The sequence below is a fragment of the Chroicocephalus ridibundus genome, chromosome Z (assembly GCF_963924245.1).
Source record: "Chroicocephalus ridibundus chromosome Z, bChrRid1.1, whole genome shotgun sequence".
NCBI classification, from domain to species: Eukaryota; Metazoa; Chordata; class Aves; order Charadriiformes; family Laridae; genus Chroicocephalus; species Chroicocephalus ridibundus.
In genome coordinates, this window is record NC_086316.1 from 40,802,108 (window position 1) to 40,821,458 (window position 19,351).

The 19,351-nt window shown below is 36.9% G+C and overlaps 1 protein-coding gene across 3 annotated transcripts in view; it reads right to left on the minus strand.

The window, feature by feature from the left end:
• Window positions 1-19,351, minus strand: part of LRRC2 (leucine rich repeat containing 2) — a 68,960-nt gene that overhangs the window by 33,482 nt on the left and 16,127 nt on the right. For all 3 annotated transcript variants that reach the window (XM_063321024.1, XM_063321025.1, XM_063321023.1), the window contains exons 3-4: window positions 15,876-16,086; window positions 8,245-8,401 (exon numbers count right to left, since the gene is read on the minus strand). In XM_063321024.1, the coding sequence (XP_063177094.1) occupies window positions 8,245-8,401; window positions 15,876-16,086 (368 nt within the window). The remainder of the gene's footprint in view (window positions 1-8,244; window positions 8,402-15,875; window positions 16,087-19,351) is intronic.

The window sequence follows — 19,351 nt, forward strand, 5'->3', positions numbered from 1 at the left end:
ATACTGAAATTTCTACCTCTCAGTTCCATTAGTAGCTGGAGAACTAACGCAAAGAAGGCATCTATCACCAACATCCTCGTCATCCTCTTGTCTAACTGCTCAGATGATGCATTTCTGGTGCATAACTAGGAGGCATGTAGCAGAATTGCTTACAAAAAAAAAATCACAAAAATTCAACAGCCTTTCTGGGCAGAGTGATGGAGTCAAACACAGCTTCCCTTTCTGACTTTCCTGCCTTCTGAAACCATGGCTTTTCAAGATTTTTTTCTCCTTTCACAATTTCCAACATGTATGTCAATATTCATAATATGGTTTGTCTTAGTTTGCAGGTATGAGAAAGCAAGGAAATAGAAGATGCATCACATTCTTTCTTGTTATATGTAATCTTTCTCTAACTTGACAAAAGCACACTACAGAACCTACACTCAATTGCCAGTAATTGCTGTGGCTAAGACTATGAAATTTACTGGAAAAAAGCCATGAGTCTTAGCACTGGATTTAATTCTGAGAACAAACTCAGGACAGCATAGATGAGTGTTCACCAAGACCTGCCTGCCAGGAGCAATCTCTTGGAATTCTGTATAATGGCTGTTTTTTCATCTTTGGGGTCTCCAGTGGGTTAAGTTATGCCACCTGACAGCTGAGTCAAGAATTCTGAGTCAAGAATTAACCCTCCCTCTAGGACCATAAGACACACATAGGACTCACCAGGACCTCCTGGATAAAACCTTTACAGCCCCGCTTTACATAATCCCATTTTTTGATTTATCACTTGCCGCCTTAAAAGTAGTTTCTTTTTCTACATCCACTGCTCTTCTGGAAAAACTAACTTACTGAGTTTCATCCTTTTCATGATCTGGAATTGTCTTCAGATTGCCAGTCTGAATTTGTTCATAGAAGTTTTATAACTGTTAATTATTTTGCTAATTTTATCTTTACATAGCTCTTTTCCTTCCCTGGTATTTATTTCTCTGATACGTACCTATTTTCATAGGTAGTAGCTATATCAGAATTTATTTTACTAGCCTGAATAAGTCAATTCTCCTAATCTTCTCACAAAACAAAAATTCCCCTCCCTGAACGGTCCTAATAGACTTATTTTGCATCTCTTCCCATCTGAAATAACTTTTCTTGAATCTGGGTGACCACAACTTTATGTATGTATCATACTGGATTGCCCTTCTGTGACTGTTAGATTAGAAAATTCGTTTCTTCAACTATTTGCATTTAATGAGCTCATGACTTGCTGCACAAATTACTGTCTCCTGAGTACATGACCTTGAACTCTGCAATCATTAATTTAATCTACTTATTTGAAAGCCCACCTGCACATCCAGCTTTTCATATTTCCTCCTGTTTGTGCAGTGACAATAACACCCAAATTGTGTCAGCAGAAAATTTCAGTAGCCCAGTTCCTCAAAAGAATTAAGAAATAAACTCAAGACTAATCCTTCAGAAACTCCACAAGTGATCTTCCTCCTGACCACTAGCTTCTCTTTGCAAATGAGTGCTTTGTTGCCTCTGCTTTAACAACTTCCTTGTTCATTTTTATCATTGTTGCATCAAAGTCCAGTTTCTTAGATTCAAACATTCATTTTCCATAATTCACTGTATCAAATACTTTATGGGATGCCAGATAGACAAGATCTAGTACTTGAAGCTCAATCTTTTTCTCAAAAGAAAGACAGAAACCAAATGAGTTGGGCAATACTTGCCTTTCCTTTATAAATTTTTAATTTCAACCTGTTTTCCATTCAGCTCCACGTATCTAATTATTCCTTCCTCTAAAAAATTGTTTAAAATTCTTACAAGCAACTATCTACCCAGGGACAGAATTAGGTTGCCTGAATGGTAATCCAGGTTACAGATGGAAATCTTTTCCTTTCTCAGACAAAAGGAGTAAGACTGTCACTCTCCTTTTCCCCTAGACCTGTTAAACAAGTTTGCTAGGCTATTTTTGTGAGAGAAAGACCGCAAATGTACAACTATAAGATAACACCTAAGACAATTCAAGATTCTCAAATGCAGGTATCTTGGCTGAAGGAGTGCAAAATTGGGGAGCAATGAGTCCATAAGTAACCTTCAAATGCTATAGGAATTGTCAGTAAGATTCCAGACATTCTCACACACATTTGGAGTTTCTTGAAATAACAGCTGGGAGATTAGGCGGGGCTGAAGGGGGTGGTAAAGCAGTATGACAGACCTTCGCTACCCTGTAATCTGTAATTATGGGTTTATTTGTAACTTCTTAGTGTAGAAGTTCTCCACTCTCTTAGGTATGGTCCCCAGCGACCAGCAGGCTTAATGAGCATGCAGTACAGCCACTGAGGCAGCCTTAGGAGGGGACAGAGGAAGCGACACCCTCTTCACAACTCCACAAATGTAGAGCAGGATTTGAACACCACACCTGCCACCTATACATTCAAATAATACTCAAGCTCAACTTCTCCATTAAAAGTAGTAATAATAAAATCGCTGCTGATACACCGCTCTTGTTAATTATGCTTAATGGCACTGAATTTTCAGTTCTATAAAATACGCATATTAGGGAGTTAAACAGCTGAAATCTCTGTGTTTTCCAAGGAGAGGCAGTAAAAGCAGTAATGAAATCCATCGCTTCCATGGTAGTTTCACAATTAAGAATATTTTATTTTTAAGTGGGAGTTAAAATGCCGTAGTTGTCTAAGATAGTGTTTATTCCCACTTTAAATTTTTAATTCATTATATGAAAAAAATTAAACCAGTAATTAAACTCTATGATTTCTGATGAACAATGCAGCATAGTAATAATGGTAATGCAACTTCACCATTTAGATAAGCCCACATTAGTGCTCTTGACAAGGTGTCAGAGGCAAAATACAGATGAGGCTACAGAGGGCCTTTATTATCTAAGAAACCCATTCAATGCAAATGCAAATCCACTTGTACAATCTGGAGTAAAATGCAAAGCAAATTTTTGCATTGATCTGCAATGATCTGATAGCAGCTTCCTATAGGCCAAGACAAATAGTCTCCTATTTCCAGTCTTCTATGCTGAATCGGCAATATTGCCTTTGTCTGAAAGGAGATATTGATGTTCAAGCTTACAGGTAGTAGTTAAAACATCAGTTTTTAATTTTTTAAACCTCTGCTCAAAACATCCAAGCAAAGGAGGAATGAAGAATTCCTGACCTCCTTTTGCATAACAAAGTTGCAAAAGCTTTTTTTGCCACTAGGGCTTATAAAAGCTGTAGCACAGTAACAGGTTGACAGTGGGCTAGTAAAATTTCATTCTTTAACCAACCTTCATGTGTTCAATTAAAAACATTTAAGCATGCTGAGAGAAATTGTGAGTGACTACTACAAACAAAAAATAAAAAGGATAAAGCTTGGGATCTTGGTCTGTGGTCAGAAGAATATTAGTACAATATAAGGAGAAAAAAAAAAAGAGAAGGTTTTCTTGTAGCAAAATAAGAGTTAGAAAAACATGAAGAAGTTCCTGTGGGCTGAATGGTAGATTGAGAGACCTTTGGGGGAAAAAATGTAGGGTGAGGGTCTACTGAAAGGGCTGAAAAGGAAATTAACAAAAAAAAAAATGCAATGCATTGAACTGAAGATATTTTGGTAGATCAGAAATTCTATAGAAAAGTATGTGACTTCCTTTTTTCATGTGAGCAGATAAGCTGAAACACGGACTCTGAACTCCATGGGGGTCCCCAAAAAAAGCTCTATGTCCCAAGGGCAAAGTAGAGTATAAGTTCAGTGCCTGGGCTGGAAAACACTTTCTGAGCATCAAAAATAGACACAGAGTAAGCTGTTTGGGAAGGGTAGAACAACACATTTTGATCACTTTGGAAACTGAAAAATCTACTTTTTGGATAAAACTTTTCCATCATATGTGGTGTGCACAGCCTTCAACATTCCCGTTGTGACCCAAGTGAAGACAGAGGAATAAACCATAGGTTGTTAATACCAATCTGCTGTGTGTAGAAGGAGCCTGTTCTAAGATTGTTATATATAATGTAGTTACATAAAGCAATATGTCAAAGTAAATATATAGGTAGCTTTTGGCAAAAATAATTTATGTAATGAGTGGTTTCCATGGCAGTGTTTACAGTTTGAGCTCAGTACCTATTGGCACTATTTAAAATCCTTTCAAGAAATTCAGCTTAGTAAAGTACTGGCCTTTGCAAGATCCAATGATGTTGAAATCTGTTAAAGTAGCATGTTTGTATTACATTTTAGTACAATATTCCCATTTTTGATGGCTTAAGCAGATGAATAAAAAATTTCCTCTCTAGTTGGTCCAATAAAAAGTAAAATTTTGTACTTTTGTGATACACTAACCAAGGGTTAAATTTTGGGGAGCTTACCAGCTGTTCCAGTAGGAGCAAGCCACCATTTGAGCCACTAGCCTTAAAGCAACTGGCATCCTGCAAAAATCAGTCAACTTGCAACAAAGGTGTTTAATACTTCCCCTTCAAATGGGGAATATAAACAAAATTTTCCTCAATTGTATACAAGACGGAGCTGCTGGACAGATAATATTCAAAACTGAATAAATGGCAAGGGTAAGAGATGAAACTGCAACTCCTCAGAACTAAACCACATTTAAACTGAGAATATGTATTTTCTTCTTGGAAACTCACACATCAGCACACTGTGAATCTTATTAATAGAAAAAGCTATTTTAGGTATCCAGAAGTCATTTAAAACTGTATTAGTTATAGTTTTCCCCTCTGAGTTCTAGGAAATTGGATTAATGGTATACACAAAAGAAATTTTATAATGTGAGGTAGGGAGGAGACAAAAAAATCCCTGTGGTTTCTTATTAAAATATGTCTCAATTTTTCCTCTTAAATATTTGTCATATAAAAAAATGTGAGAGAACATAATGAGGTACAAAGATTTTACTAACAGCTTTCTGAGATGTTTCATGAATAATTTGTGGGACAAAAAAATCCTGATATCACTATCCCATCCCAGCCAAAATCTTTGGTATCCCATGAAAATGCAGTTCACTACTTCCTATGGGAATATATTGGATATTTTCAATTATAGCAATTGCTAACATACTAGCAGTAACTGGTATACAATGACTGCACTGCAGCCATGCAGTCAGAGGCAGAACTGCCATCTCACCCAGAAGCCATTGCCAAAGAAAAACCCCTGGCTACACCCCTGCTCATGATTTTTTCTGTTATTCCTGGGAAAAACAGACCTGACAACTTTGTGACAGAAAACAAATCCATTTTGCAGTTTTCTCCATTTTTATTTACTTTCTTTCTGTGAAAATATTTCCTATTCCACAAAAATAATCAAATCAAAAGTATTCTCATCTGTCTTCTGATCCAAATTTGATCTGTTCAGGTGCATAGGTGATTATAGCTAAGAGTGTAATTTGAAATATCTGAGAATAGATTCAAGTCTTTCTTCTCTCTGATTGAGAGTCGAGCATTCCATCCTAAATCAGGTAAAACAGGAACATGAACTTCAGTTCCTGCAGACATTTTAGTCCAGAGACTGCTACTGCAGCCATGCTTTTTTTTCAATGAAAACATTCTTAGCATTTCCTGTTCTCTCACTGTTCTCTCTTAAAGCCCTCTTGTGAGAATCAAAAGTAGGCCAAAGATGGTGCACCAGTTTAGCTTCTGCTGGATGATTTGTTGGTCTACACTTGGCTTCAATTCTATGTGAAGATTAAAGACTCAGTAGCATGTGTGTCACTGCCAACTTCAACCCTCTGTCATTATTCTTAAGTATCTTTCCGCTGTGATATCTACCTACTAGCTGCTGTTTTGCAAACAAAACACAAAATGATGAATACCTTAGCACTTAAATCAGAAGGTAAGGTCTCTGGAAAGGTTAATACCCAGTCCTCACTCCTTGCTTAGATAGAGCCCCCAGACCAAACCCACATAGATTATTTTTGCTGTGATGATTTAGCAGCTAGACAACTAAAGTATGAGAGGTTTCATTTTGAAATAGAATTCAAAAACTTCAAAATATCCAAGACCTTCATAATGTCTTATTAAGATAATGAACATTTCCAATACATACTACTTTTTATGTCTGTGCGCATATATACTACATGAAATAAAAGCACAGCCATTTGCAAGCATACCACCTTACTTGTCAACAAAGGGAGTATTATACAAATTGAGATCAAAACTTCTCTGTAATTTATGCCATAACAACAAGGGGAGCTCCATTGCGTTACTAATAGGTGGTCTATCAACAAAGGACATTCACTAAGACTGAAAATCATTAGGCAGCTTTGGCAAAAAAAGTGCTTAACAGTTCAGTTTCACAGTCCTGGCGTGGGTTTTTTTGTATTATTTGTTTTTAAACTACATCAGTGAATCTGTGTCTTTCGATAGGCTAGAAATGACTGTTGTGATGTAGAATTACTGTATAAATAGCATAAACGGCTAACCAAATTTGCTAATTTTGTTACGCAGTGTCCCAGGTTTCCCCAGATGAGCATTTAGTACAGTCATATCTGCTCTCAAAAAAAATTCTGAACAGGAGTTTACTGTTAAGAGGAGGATGGTGAGTACTATAACATTGTGTCTGAGGCAGGACCTCCAGCAAACAGTTTTCTAATAATCACTATGCCTCTCAATCAAACATTTACACAAAAAAGCAGCAACAAAAACAGCGAAAGGAAGAAAGCAACACCTTGGGTATATGCTGGAGGGCTGAGTATACTGGAGGGAAAGTGAATAAATGCAAATAACATGAAAGCTACTGAGAAGCAGAAATCACATCATTTAAAATGCAGTTGAAAGAACAGTGATTGCTACTAGAAGCACTTGAATCTTTCTTCCTTGTTTCCCAAGAAAGGTCTGATATGGCTTCTACATTACGTTCTACAGAGAACTGGTTATGTAATCATTTGGGTTTGTGCCTTTATTCAGGAAACAGACTTCATTAGCATTTATAATCACTCAACTGTTAAGCAGCAACCTCTTAAAAACTTATGTCTAATGGCTTAGGGTAGCCTCTAGAAGAGAACTATGTCATTTCCCCTTTCTTCCACACCACCTGGTAGAAGGTGTTTGTCTATTAAACTCTATGACCCATCAGAGTTCCACGGACAAAGTGCTGACAAAACCATTAGTGTTTATTTTGTCTCCATTATCTCCTGCTCGTGTCTTGTTTATAATTTATTAGCGTATTTAGCTGCCAGGTTGAAACTATAAATTATATCTCGATGTCAGTGGGAAATTCTGTGTGTAAAATACGATGATAGTAAATAAATCAAAAGCATTACTAATAGAATAGAAAAAGAGTAGAAAAGTCTAGCACTGATTTCTGTGTTTCGGGATGCTCTCCCTCTTCCTGGTTTTCTTAGTTAAACCTATGGTAACTACAGACATGCAGGTTTTAGTCTTTACCTTTTTTTCGAAAGTTGCTAGCTTTTAGCGAACATGAATACCAGTCATGGGGGAAGCTTAGGACTACTGTACTTAAAAACAAAGGCTGAGGTATTAGTACACCTGGATGCGTGGACTGAACTACAGGTGCCTCATAGTGAACCCAGCTTCTTCACCTTTCAAAGATACCCCTGGTTACAGCAATACTCTTCCTTCTCAGAGCAGTAAATCCCTCTCAAACCATTACAGTCTTTCAAACAAGCTTTTTATATTGTAAGATCAGAAAACACAGGAGAGCCAAACACTAAGATTCTTGTTATTATGTAGCTTAAAATAGCAAAAACTGAAGTACGTAAGCATTAAGAATTTGTTTCTTTAAAAACTCTGATGTCATGTTGGATATACCACTTTATTAAATGGGGATCATTACTAAACTCATTATAAAATTCTAAAGATGGATTTTATCCAGCATTCTATTTCTCATTCCTTTTTACCACAATCTTATGTTTCAATTCTTCTTGTTTGAGGTTTACAATTCTGCAATACTTCTATTTTTATTAACCCGTAAGGAACATAAAACACCACCTGTTGTCAGAAAGAACTCTCCATCTACTTGAATACCAGCAATAACTGCCTTATAGTCAGATAACAAAAATGTGTCAGTTTTTTCCCATGTTTGAGCCATACTCCACATGTGGTATTGCATACAATTCAGCAAGTACAATTACAGCAAGAGAGCTGTAAAAATTTAGAGGGGACTGTTCACTGAAAACAAGCGAGAAGACAGTTACCAGCAAATGAATAAGTATATCCATGGATGTTCATTTCCTTGCAATATAGTTAAAAGGCATAAGTATTAATAGCTGAATATCTTGAACCTACTTACCAATTTCCACTGGGAGATAGCTTATTTGATTTTTTGACAACTCCAGTACTCTCAGATCTTGAAATAATGCAATGTAGGCTGGAATGGTTTGTATCAACGTATTGTACACATGCCATTCTTTCAGATAGATCTGTTCTTTCAGAGAATCTGGGAATTCCTGTAAATGAAATAAAAACAGGTAAACAGAAAGCATCAAGATAGAATTTTGTTCTACCATGATTCTAAATACAGCAGGGGGAAAGTTCCACAGCCAAACCTCATCATTTTGCCTTAATTATCTTGACGTAGAACAGCAGTTTGCCAAACCCTCATAGGAGCTGTTTGCTTTTGAAGAACGTTGCAGCTGTCTGTCACCACATATTCGTTTTTTAACTGTTAACGCAATCATTTTGCTCTAAAGCTGAAACCTATCTGAAGCACTCAACCTGTTCAGTGTCTCCCATATTATCTCCTTTTTCCAGATGGAGGATTTCTTTTTAAAACACATTTCAGTGCTTTAATTCACACATCAGGATGTAGTAAAATGCAACATGGTACAGAAGAGTGGGTGTATGGGGAATATCTAAATAGGGTTTGCAAAAAAAAAAAAAAAAAGTGTGACTACGTTCTTAATACCTATCAATGTTTCAAAATTTGTTTGCCAAGATGAAACACAGTCCAAGCAATAGAAACATTTCAGATAGGATGTACACATATCACCTTTTCAAAGTCTTTTTTCAAATAAGTGACTTAACTTCCTAACGTATTTCAGCAGTGTTTGCAAATTTTTACCAAACTTCTTTAGGAAGAATAAAAATAGTCATTTTAAATCAGTCCATAATTACAAATAATTCTTGCTTTAGCCATACAGAATCTTTTTCTTTAGGAATTCTAGTATTGTTCCAAATACACAGCAAATATATTTGCTTCTCAGTAATTTTCAGACTATTCTCTTTGTCCAAAGTCTCCAATGTATAACAGTTACTGAAACTAAAAGTTATCAAAGCCTTTAATTCTTACAAAATTACTTTAGTTGATTAGCTTTCAGTTCAGATGTACACATCTTTGTTTGAATTATGACACCAAATTCCTTGAACTTGAAACAGACAAAAACCAATTCATTAAGTCGAAGGTCAGATCATTTAAACTCCACTTTCTAAAGCAGCACGTAATTTACTGGTCTGTCCTGGGTTTTATACCACTGTGCATTGGTAACATCTGGAATAAATAATCTGGATGAGGTGCTATTACTAACTGTGCTTCATAAGAAGAGATGTAAGAGTTTCAGCCTTTAATTCCTTCATAACTACCAAATTTGGTTCCTGTGCAAGAAGAATAGGACACGGTAGGAATTACCGGTTTTTATACAGAGGACATTGTCCACTTTTTTTTTTTCTTTCTAGATTTCATAAGTCCCCAAAGACATAAACAAAAGTGATGCATTATAATTGTTTTTTATTAATTCTGAACTTTTCAACTACGAATAGTGCTACTTAACTCTTAGCTAAATTAAAACACCTAATCTAATTGTAGTTAAAGATATACTGGACTTTTGATCATAAACCGTTCTTTGTTTGGTTGTTGCTGCCTCTCATTTCAGTTCTTTTCAAATTTACACATGCAGACACTTAGCCTGTATATGTAGTTCTGCCTTGCTACCTGCCCTTCCATATTTGATATGGATTGTGTCATTTCTTGCTTTATTTTCCCACCCAATGTGTATTGCATTGTCATCCATCTCCTATATTTGTCAGTTTATGGTGGTTAAAAAATAAAATGCCCGAAATGCCTCAAGGCTGGTAATGAGAAATCTCTCCAGCTTTCTGGAGTGGGTTTCCACTCCTCCACCTTCAGTGCCGCACATTTTTCTGCAGCAAAATAAAAGAATAAATACCAACTGCAAATTCAATTAGTATTGTCTTTCCACCTGTACAGAATTGACAATGCAGCACACAGGGGATAGCATTTAGCTGGAGTGTCATAAATGTCACCATAGGGAAGAACCCCGATTCACAGAGAAGCAGATGCAGAATAGTCATACTGGAGGGAAAAAGAGGTCTAGGTAACAGGTACCATTTGCCACTCTATTTCTCCACAGCCCTGGTCTGTCTTTGTCTTTCTACTGACTTACTGGTGTTTTGCTCCTTGTTGTAACAACAGACCATCTCCAGCTCCTTACTGGCAGATGGAACAGGGAGCAAGGGGGAGCAGTTGCCCCTCTGGAGCCAACAGCCTTGCTGTTCCCCCAAACCAAAGGGGGTATCCCACAAACTTCTCCTTGATACATTGAAAACTGTGCAGCACACAAAGCACTCTCTCAGATTAAGATCAAACTCCTTCATAATTTTAGAATAATTAAGCCAAAAATTTTTAAAAATTATTTATTATTGTTAAAGTGAAAAAAAAAAAAAGATTTAAAAATCTTTACTTTTGTATTAAGGGTAGTTTAAAACACCGAGATATTCTTGTGCATCAACTGAAATAAATTCAAACAGGACTTCAAAAGAATGGAAGGAGGTTCAATTCTTCTACCAATTGCCCTGATTGACTTTTCTTTCTTGAGATTATTTCTTTGTATCTTATAATCATATTTACAATTTGCAAATGTAAGTTTACAAATTTTTTGCTATAATGTGTTTTTTTAGCATTCTCCATCTTAGAATACATTCATTTTTGTTGCTGAAACATAAATTGACATGATATTTTACTTCATTTACAAACTAGATAGGGGTGGGAACTGAAATTTGCACAAGCTTTACATTTGCTTTACTCTCTGGTTCCCTTGTGTTCTTTTGTAATCTTCTACTGCCATGCTAAAGCTGACAGTCTGCTGATAAATTGCTCCACAAAGACTGACGCTTGGAAGATAGCCAGTCTTTTGCCTTTAACAGCAAAACAATGCCTCAAACTCCTTTGATTATTTTTTTTTTTTGGGGGGGGAAGTATTAAAAGGAAATAAATAGCAAACCTAAAACCATTGCTGAGAATACTACTTCTAATTAGGAGAGAATTTACCTGCTAGACATGAGCCTGAACCAAAAGCGCGATCAAAGCTCTGAGAAGTTTCAATTTTGTTTCTTTTACAGCTCTGTAGTTTTATCTGTCATGGGCCAACCCAAAACCCTGGATCCAAATCTCCCTCATCTTTGAGAAAGTTTGAAGCTAGTTCCGAAGCTAGTTCCAAAACTGGTATGTCTCAGGGCCATGTGTATTACCTATCTGGGTAAGGAATTTTATATTTTTTTGGTGGAAAAAAAAAATCTCTGAAAGTAAATAAGTACAATACACAATACAGCAATTCTACTTGACCCTTTGTGGCAAGAAAATACCTCACTAACAGCTGAAAATAACAAATGGAAACTCTTTGTTCTCTGTGAAAATATGCGGCATGTTAGAAGAGAGAATAAATACAAATGTAGTGATTAATTTGCTGCCTTTTTCTGTGAAGAAATGACATGCAAGAAGGTCATAATTTACAAATAAAGAATTTGACCATCAGTTATTCATTTACTTGTTGTGCACATTTGACATTAAAGTTTTTGAAGCTGGTGTGCATCCAGATCCTCTGCTTCTGTAAGCAGCACAGCCAAAAGCAGTCCTGCTCTGAATTTGAGTGAACACCATCACCTTTCCTTTACCAATATTAATATCACAAATTAAAAAATTTGTCTTTCCTGGATATTTTCTGAAGGTTGTTTAAAACTCATTGATCCCCTAGAGAATAAACATTCATTAGTTACGAGCAGGAAGTAAACACTCAGAGAGGAAAAACAGAACTAAAGTAAATTCATTGAAAAATTCATATGAATATTCATGGCATTATTTTGCCACAGTTTTCATTCTGCTCTAATAGCAGTGCTATTTCTCTGAAGAACTGATTTAATTCAGTAGATACATGTTTACATGTACAAAGGATCTCAGTTAAGTGTTTCATCAACTCTCCATCATTCTCTCCTAGACAACTGATTTGAACACACAATTCAAGGGCCCAAAGTCCTTATACAGCTCATTTTCCTGGTGGGTTTGCCTGGAAAACTCTCAGATAAATAAGAAATTTTTCTGAAACATGGCTTGAGAACCTCAAATTACTTGTGGCAGAGTACACCATTCTCAGGCTGTCAAGTCCCGAGGGTTTTGCAAACACAGGAGAATTTAAGACACTCACTGCTGGGGTAATACAACTACGTTCTGCACATTTTTCACAAAGAGAAGAAAAAAGCCTGTCTGATTTCATTTACAACATCGGATTATGAGACTAGCCCATTTGATATTGTAAGACCTTTTCTTTCCTTAATACAAGTATTAATTCATTACTGTTCCCAGCTAGCAGAAATACATCACACGGGTATGTAGACACTTGAGTCATAAATGTTTAGTTGGTATGTAAAAGAGGAATCAAGGACCACTGAAGCTTAAGGATGTTGTCACACAGCTTCTTCCAGTGGAGGTCTGACAGACAAGGGTAAAACTATCTCATCACTGCAGTTATCAGCCACTGTCCACAGCCAGAAGCTAACCATCCTGGACAGATACGGCCAAACCAGTACCCAAGTTACAGGATGACTTTCAGATTCAGAGGGATTCACTGAGTATATGTTCTTCAAACATAAAGTCTTGATACTAATCCTATTTACAGCATTGTAGTTCAGATTTCCACTAAGTTAGTGTGACCATGCGGTTAGAAAACCATCGTGACTTGAGATGTGCTCAAACTGCATGTCTCAAAAAATTAGCTTAAAACTGAAAGATAACTATGGATCTGCATAAACAGAATTGAATTCCTCAGAATTCATATACTGTAAAATCAAGCCCTACTCTCTTCAGTTAGTACTCTGTGCCTATTTACCTACATATGGCATGCATGAGCTTTTTCTTTCCTCAGATATGTTAGAATAATTACTTTACAAGTACAAGAAACAGGGGGTCTCCACCTAATGAAAATACATTATCATTTCAGTGACATTTGAGAGGTGGGAAAAAAGTGGCACAGAGATCCTAAAGGAAGAAATTCATATTAGGAACGCAAAATGTGTGATCTGCTCTGTTTTTCTCCCTTACAAAGGTTCTCAGAAGGGGATATGAGATGATTTCCAAAAAATAACTATCCAGGTGAGTTTCAAAATAATTGTCCAAGCTATCCCAGTATATGATGGACTGTTTTACAAAGTCCATTTTTAACCTCATATTTAAAAATGCAGAATCATTGGAACAGATTCACTGTTATGCTGAATGGATATGGAGCATGAGACAACAGACAGCCTGGGCACTGCTTAGTGCCCAACACAGGCTACCATTCTAATTGACTGCAACATTGCAAATAACACCATTAGTTGATTTGTGGACTCAGCTCACTTGCTGCAAAGTTTCCAACGAGAGCCCTTACACTGAGACCTATGGGAGCAATGTGGTAAAGCTACTTGCTTTGATCTTGAAAAATCCTTATGCTGGGGATTACTTCTCTGTGAGACTTAACTTCACAATACCCAGAAAAAGAACTGACACAGCCCAGAAGCAAGCCCAGTTCCCAAAATTAAATCTGTAAGTCATACCAGCAACCTACTTGGATTTAGCTATCAACTGTCTAGAGGATATATTACTGCCTCATTGATGAGAGGAAAGGGGAAACATAATGGAAACACTTATCAGCTAAAAGCCAGTGAGACAGGATTCAGCAGCTAGCTCCCAAATGGACACTTTATAGGGCTGTGCTGTTTGCTGCTGCCAACAGTAAGTGGCCAGCCAACAGCAAACCAAGCCGGTTTTGTGCCTGTGAAACTGCACAGGCAATCCTAGCTCTGACTTCTCCTGGTGTCCGAGTGCTTAATCTTCTAAACTTTCAACTCGTAGATGTATGTGTGTGCAAAACACTCTACAGAAACTAAACCACAATTAATAACACAGCTTTCAGCTACATAACCTACAGGTTTCTCTGAGAAAACTGTCACACGTTCACGAATCTTTTCACATGCAAATTGCCAGTCTGTGCAGCTTTGGTTGCATAGTCTGTAAATTCGTTTTGCCTTAGTGCACCTTTTCCTGAGAGAATAATAGGGCAAAGAGTGTCAGGTCTGATTCTGTCCTTGGTTTAGAAGGAGCAGTTGAGAGTCAAAAAAGCAAAATAACTGGTAAGATTTGTATAACCAATGTAATTTTTACAAAATTTCTGCAATAAGGGAAAATACAGTTCTTTCATAACTTTGTTGAGTGGAAAGTTTCCATTTTTAATTTTTTTTAAATAATAACAGCTGTCAGAGTCTGGAAATATTCTCTGATTTTGAAGGAGCATTGGTCTTCTCTAAATAAAGCAGCTTTTATTTTATCTTTGTGTGCATACACCTGAACTATGTCACAGTATCTTGTTGAAACAGGAAGCCCACTTTAACCAGGCTAGAGCTGGACAATGAGTCACAGTGGTTGTGTGATATGGCCACAGTGAGCATATGATAAGAAGACAGAATCAAAGCACATGGTGGTTAGGAGTGTACTGCTCAAGGTGGCATAATGTTCCCTGATGCACTGAAAATATTTGCAATTGCTACTATATCAGGGCCTAAGGAGCTGTAACATCTCATGGCTCTTTCTCCTAATTTAGCACCACACCGGTAGGTGTACAGTATAAGACTACACAACTTTAACAACATTTTCAATATCCAAGGTTCTTGAAAGATGAGATATGATAGCCCTCCAGCAACTAATCTAACCACATGAATGACTAGCATCAGTTGAAGAAATAGTCTCCTTACTAGAGCTGGATGGGAAACCAGGGTTTTCTATTTTCCAGAAATTTTGTCTATTTTATGTTTATTCAGAAAAGAACTAAAGCAAAAAAAAAAAAAAAAAAAAAACACCAAAAACAAAAACCAAAAGCTGAAAAAGAAAATGTCTTCATATTTAAGATCAAATCTGGGACAAAGTTACATTTCAGGTTTTAGTAAAATTTAGCCACTTTAATGATTTACTTTTTAATTTGCATTTTCGTTAATGAAAATCTCAAAATTGTGTTTCAAAATTTGCATTTTACTTTCTAATTAATAAAGTAATGCATATCCAAAATACATTTCAGTCAAAGCTTTGACAGCTCTAGAAAACTTCAGGCCAAGTCTAATCCACCTTTAGCTGAATTTCAAAACAGCATTAAATCAGAGCTTACTTCCAAACCGATATTTCATATCAAACACAACTGCAAGTAAAAAGTGCTTTTTTCAGCAAGACCATTGCGGATTGATGCTAATATCAGTTTTGATTTGAACAGAGATGAGAAAAAAAGTTATCACACCATTAGAGCAAGAAGACAGATCTCTGAGTAGTAGAACACATCAACAAGCCAACAAAGCTGAATATTATTTTCATCTCTTTCCATCCATTGGGGAATTCTAGAGAAAGATAACTTATTGCAATATGATTGCTTATACCAAATTTTTTGAGAGGGCTAAATTACATGTATCAGTAGAGAATTTAAAAGAAGCATATTTGAAAACTAAACCACTCATTCAGAGTAAGGTAGGAAATGTTTTCATCCCTTCTAACATCATGAAAAAGCATCAGTTTCATATGCATTGGCAAAAAAACAAAAAGTTTTCGGGGACTAAAAGTTACAATGCTAAGTTACCCAACCTCTTTAACAATAGAAATATATTTTCCATTATATTTACCGTCCACTGCTCTCCAGAAAGACGAAAAATAAACTTGTTTTTTTCTTTATTTGCTTCATCTGACAAAGCATGCCTCTTCTGGGGCTGAGGATTCTTTCCGTAAGTGTCCAAGATCTTCTCATCAGTGTCTACAAAACCATTCTTGAGGTATTTTGATTGAGGAATACCTTTCTTCCGGCACTCTAGTATGAAATTCCATTCCTGCTTTATCCTGAAATAGTGCCAAAAAAGGGATTTATGTGAATCAGCTGAAACAATATGACAAATACTTAAAGCTCGATCTTTGTTTGCACAGTACTTAACAAAATATAATTATGCACCCAATGTATTGACCATTTTCAAAGAAAAGAGCAAAAAAAAAAGACGTTTCTAGAGCCATGCTTAGATTTTCTAGACTTACACACAGTTTTCAGATAAGCAGGGTTCCATTTGGTGGCTATAAAACAGTGACACCCGGGGACTAACAGAAAAGTGGAGACTGAGTGGGCTGTCATAGAAAACAGGAAGAATGATGCCCTTTATTTCAATAGGATAGGAAATACATTTTCACAGAATAAGTTATATGTATAAACAAAAACAAGGACCTGGTAATATATGCAAAATTTTTCATTTGGAAAAAAGTCATTTTAGAAAGCAAGAAGTTAGAAACATTCCCTTTTGCCTGTCCATTCTTATTCAAGTATAATGATTTTTTTTCATCTTTTACACTTTATCTTCCAATGTCATCTTAGAAGGTGCAGGTAAGGGTCAAAGTTACCACATCCCAACTAATTTCAGATTCAATTTCAGTGTAACTTTAGGCTCACCTCCAGGGCAAACTTTTATCCATATAACTTCAGGTGCAAATTCAATTTGTTATAATTAAGCATTGCCAAAAGAGAGAAGTATTTCAGCCTAGTCAATTAAGGAACAGGATGATTAACTGAAGCAAGCCTTCCTTATACTAAAACAGGACACTGCAGAGGCCCTTGCATCATAAATCTGATCTCATGCTTTGAATGCTAGTTTTTTGTGGGTTTATGTGGTCTTCACCCTCTGGCACAAATTTTAAGCTAAAGACTTGAAGAAAACTGACAGGTGAAGAAGGGCACGAAGTTCGGGATAATATGCCCCCTAGAGAAAGTCAAAAATGGCATGTCCTAGAAAGAGACTCAGATCCAAGTTTGTAAAGTTCCAGTAGTAAATAACAAAACCTGTACAAATATCCTCAGCCAAGTGTGTAATCTTCTCTAAAACGCCAAGATATTAAAACAATGGCACATGAAACAGAATGTCTGCTTCTAAGTCACATACAAGAAATGAGTTACAAACTTAGGTACAAGAAGTATCTTCCAAACTTGGTGTCAAAACAAGTAATTTTTGGACACTCATAGGGCAAGGTAAGAGACTGAAACTGCAAGGCAGAGTATATTTATAGGAATATGATACCACAGATTAAAAGTCAAATTTGACTCAATGGTATAAAAATAAATCATAAGGCATCAAAACTGCATGCCTAAGTAGGAAAGGTATTACTGAGACAGCCCTAAACTGCCCAGCACAAATTATAGAATCATAGAATCATTTAGGTTGGAAAAGACCCTTGGGATCATCAAGTCCAACCATGATCTCCACTCTACAAAGTTCTCCCCTACACCATATCCCTTAACACCACATCTAAACAAGTCTTAAACACACTCAGGGATGGTGACTCCACCACCTCCCTGGGCAGCCTATTCCAGTGTCTGACCAGTCTTTCTGTGAAGAATTTTTTCCTAATGTCCAGCCTAAACCTACCCTGCTGCAGCTTGAACCCATTCCCTCTTGTTCAATCGCTAATTACCTGTAAGAAGAGACCAGCACCAACCTCTGCAATGTCCTTTCAAGTAGTTGCAGAGAGTGATGAGGTCTCCCCTCAGCCTCCTCTTCCTCAAACTAAACAGTCCCAGCTCCTTCAATCGCTCCTCAATGGCACTTACTGAAACCTTAGAGGGTGCTAGAGACTTAAAAGCAGAGAGCACAGCAACAGCAGGAGACTTGAGGTATCGGCATACATGCAGCACATTGACACACTGCAAACAATATACACGGTTGGAAACTATGTATGACTTTATCAGAGTAACTAGCCTGAGAGACCACAAGAGGCCCTGATTTAGTTTCAAGGAGCAGCACACTATACATGGGTCATCAGAGAATTACAGAAAGCTCTTTCTGTAATAATGGCCACAATGTTGTATTCCCATGCAGCGTCTTTGTAAAGACAAAATAAGGAAGAACATCTACAAATATTTCAGAAGATGAGCTCCATATGACAGTGAAGTTGGTTAAAAGTACAGCTCACTGGGTAAAGTGTTGACAGACTGCATGAAGATAGCACAACCTCAGAGTACATACATTCTAATGAAGCCACTGTAAGGATCTCTTTCTTCCCTCATTTCCAAAAATGGGGGGGGAAAAGATAAAATGAGATTTGGAAATGTGAAGGCAGTATAAGCTCTGATAAATTAAACGTAAAAACACAAAAAAGAAAGTGAAATCACTTACTGTATAGGCATACAAATTAATAGGAAAAGGATTTCTTGCATATCAGAAGCAGAAATCCTCTGAGAGAAACAGTGGGAGCAGTAACTTATCAAGGTATGAAAGGAGCAGTGAGGAAAGAGTTAAAGAAGTTATTGAGAGCTCCAGAAAAGTTACTTGTCCTTGGCTTCAGTTTTCATTAGCGAGATCAGCATGCTCTTTACAAGTAGACATCTGGAGGACTTTCTGATATTTAAAATGTCAATAGAGGAGGACTGAGACTAAAAAAATATATATTTGAAGCAAATCTCATAGTTTCTCTCAGTATCTAATTGTGAACTGCTTTATACCACAGCAAGCTGTGATATGTAAATGAGTTAGGAAGAAAAAGACTGGACAGACAGAAAACACATCCAGCAACACACTCAGCTCAGGGAGTTCCTAGAGGAGTATTGAACCTGCTGGTACAGTCAAGGAAGAGTGCACCACCACCCCACATCATCTCAAAATCTTTTCTGAAGCTACTTGATATAACAAGGACAAGAAAACAGGTCAGAGCAGACACAGCTCCTTAGCCCTTTCAACATTCTGCATCTGATACTTCTGGTTAGAGAGGGAGAGGCACCCGAGTACCTCATCGCTAGCCCTACCAAAGGGTATCCCCTCCAGCTGCAGGCTGGAAGCACTCAGATAACACAATTTTCCATACCAGCAGACATGAAACACCTCTTTCACATATGCTTTGACACATGAGCCAATTCAATTTTTAGTGTTGATCTTGCCTAATTATTCTGTCATTTAAACCAAGAAGATCACCAGCACAACAGAAGGCAGACAACACAACAGCAAGAGATCCCTAGGAAAAGCTAGAAAATAAGACTTTCATATACTATAAGAAAAATAAACAGGCCCAAACCACCTACTCATCCTTTTTCCAAAACTCATCAACCAGTGAGCATAGCTAATTAGCTATAAAA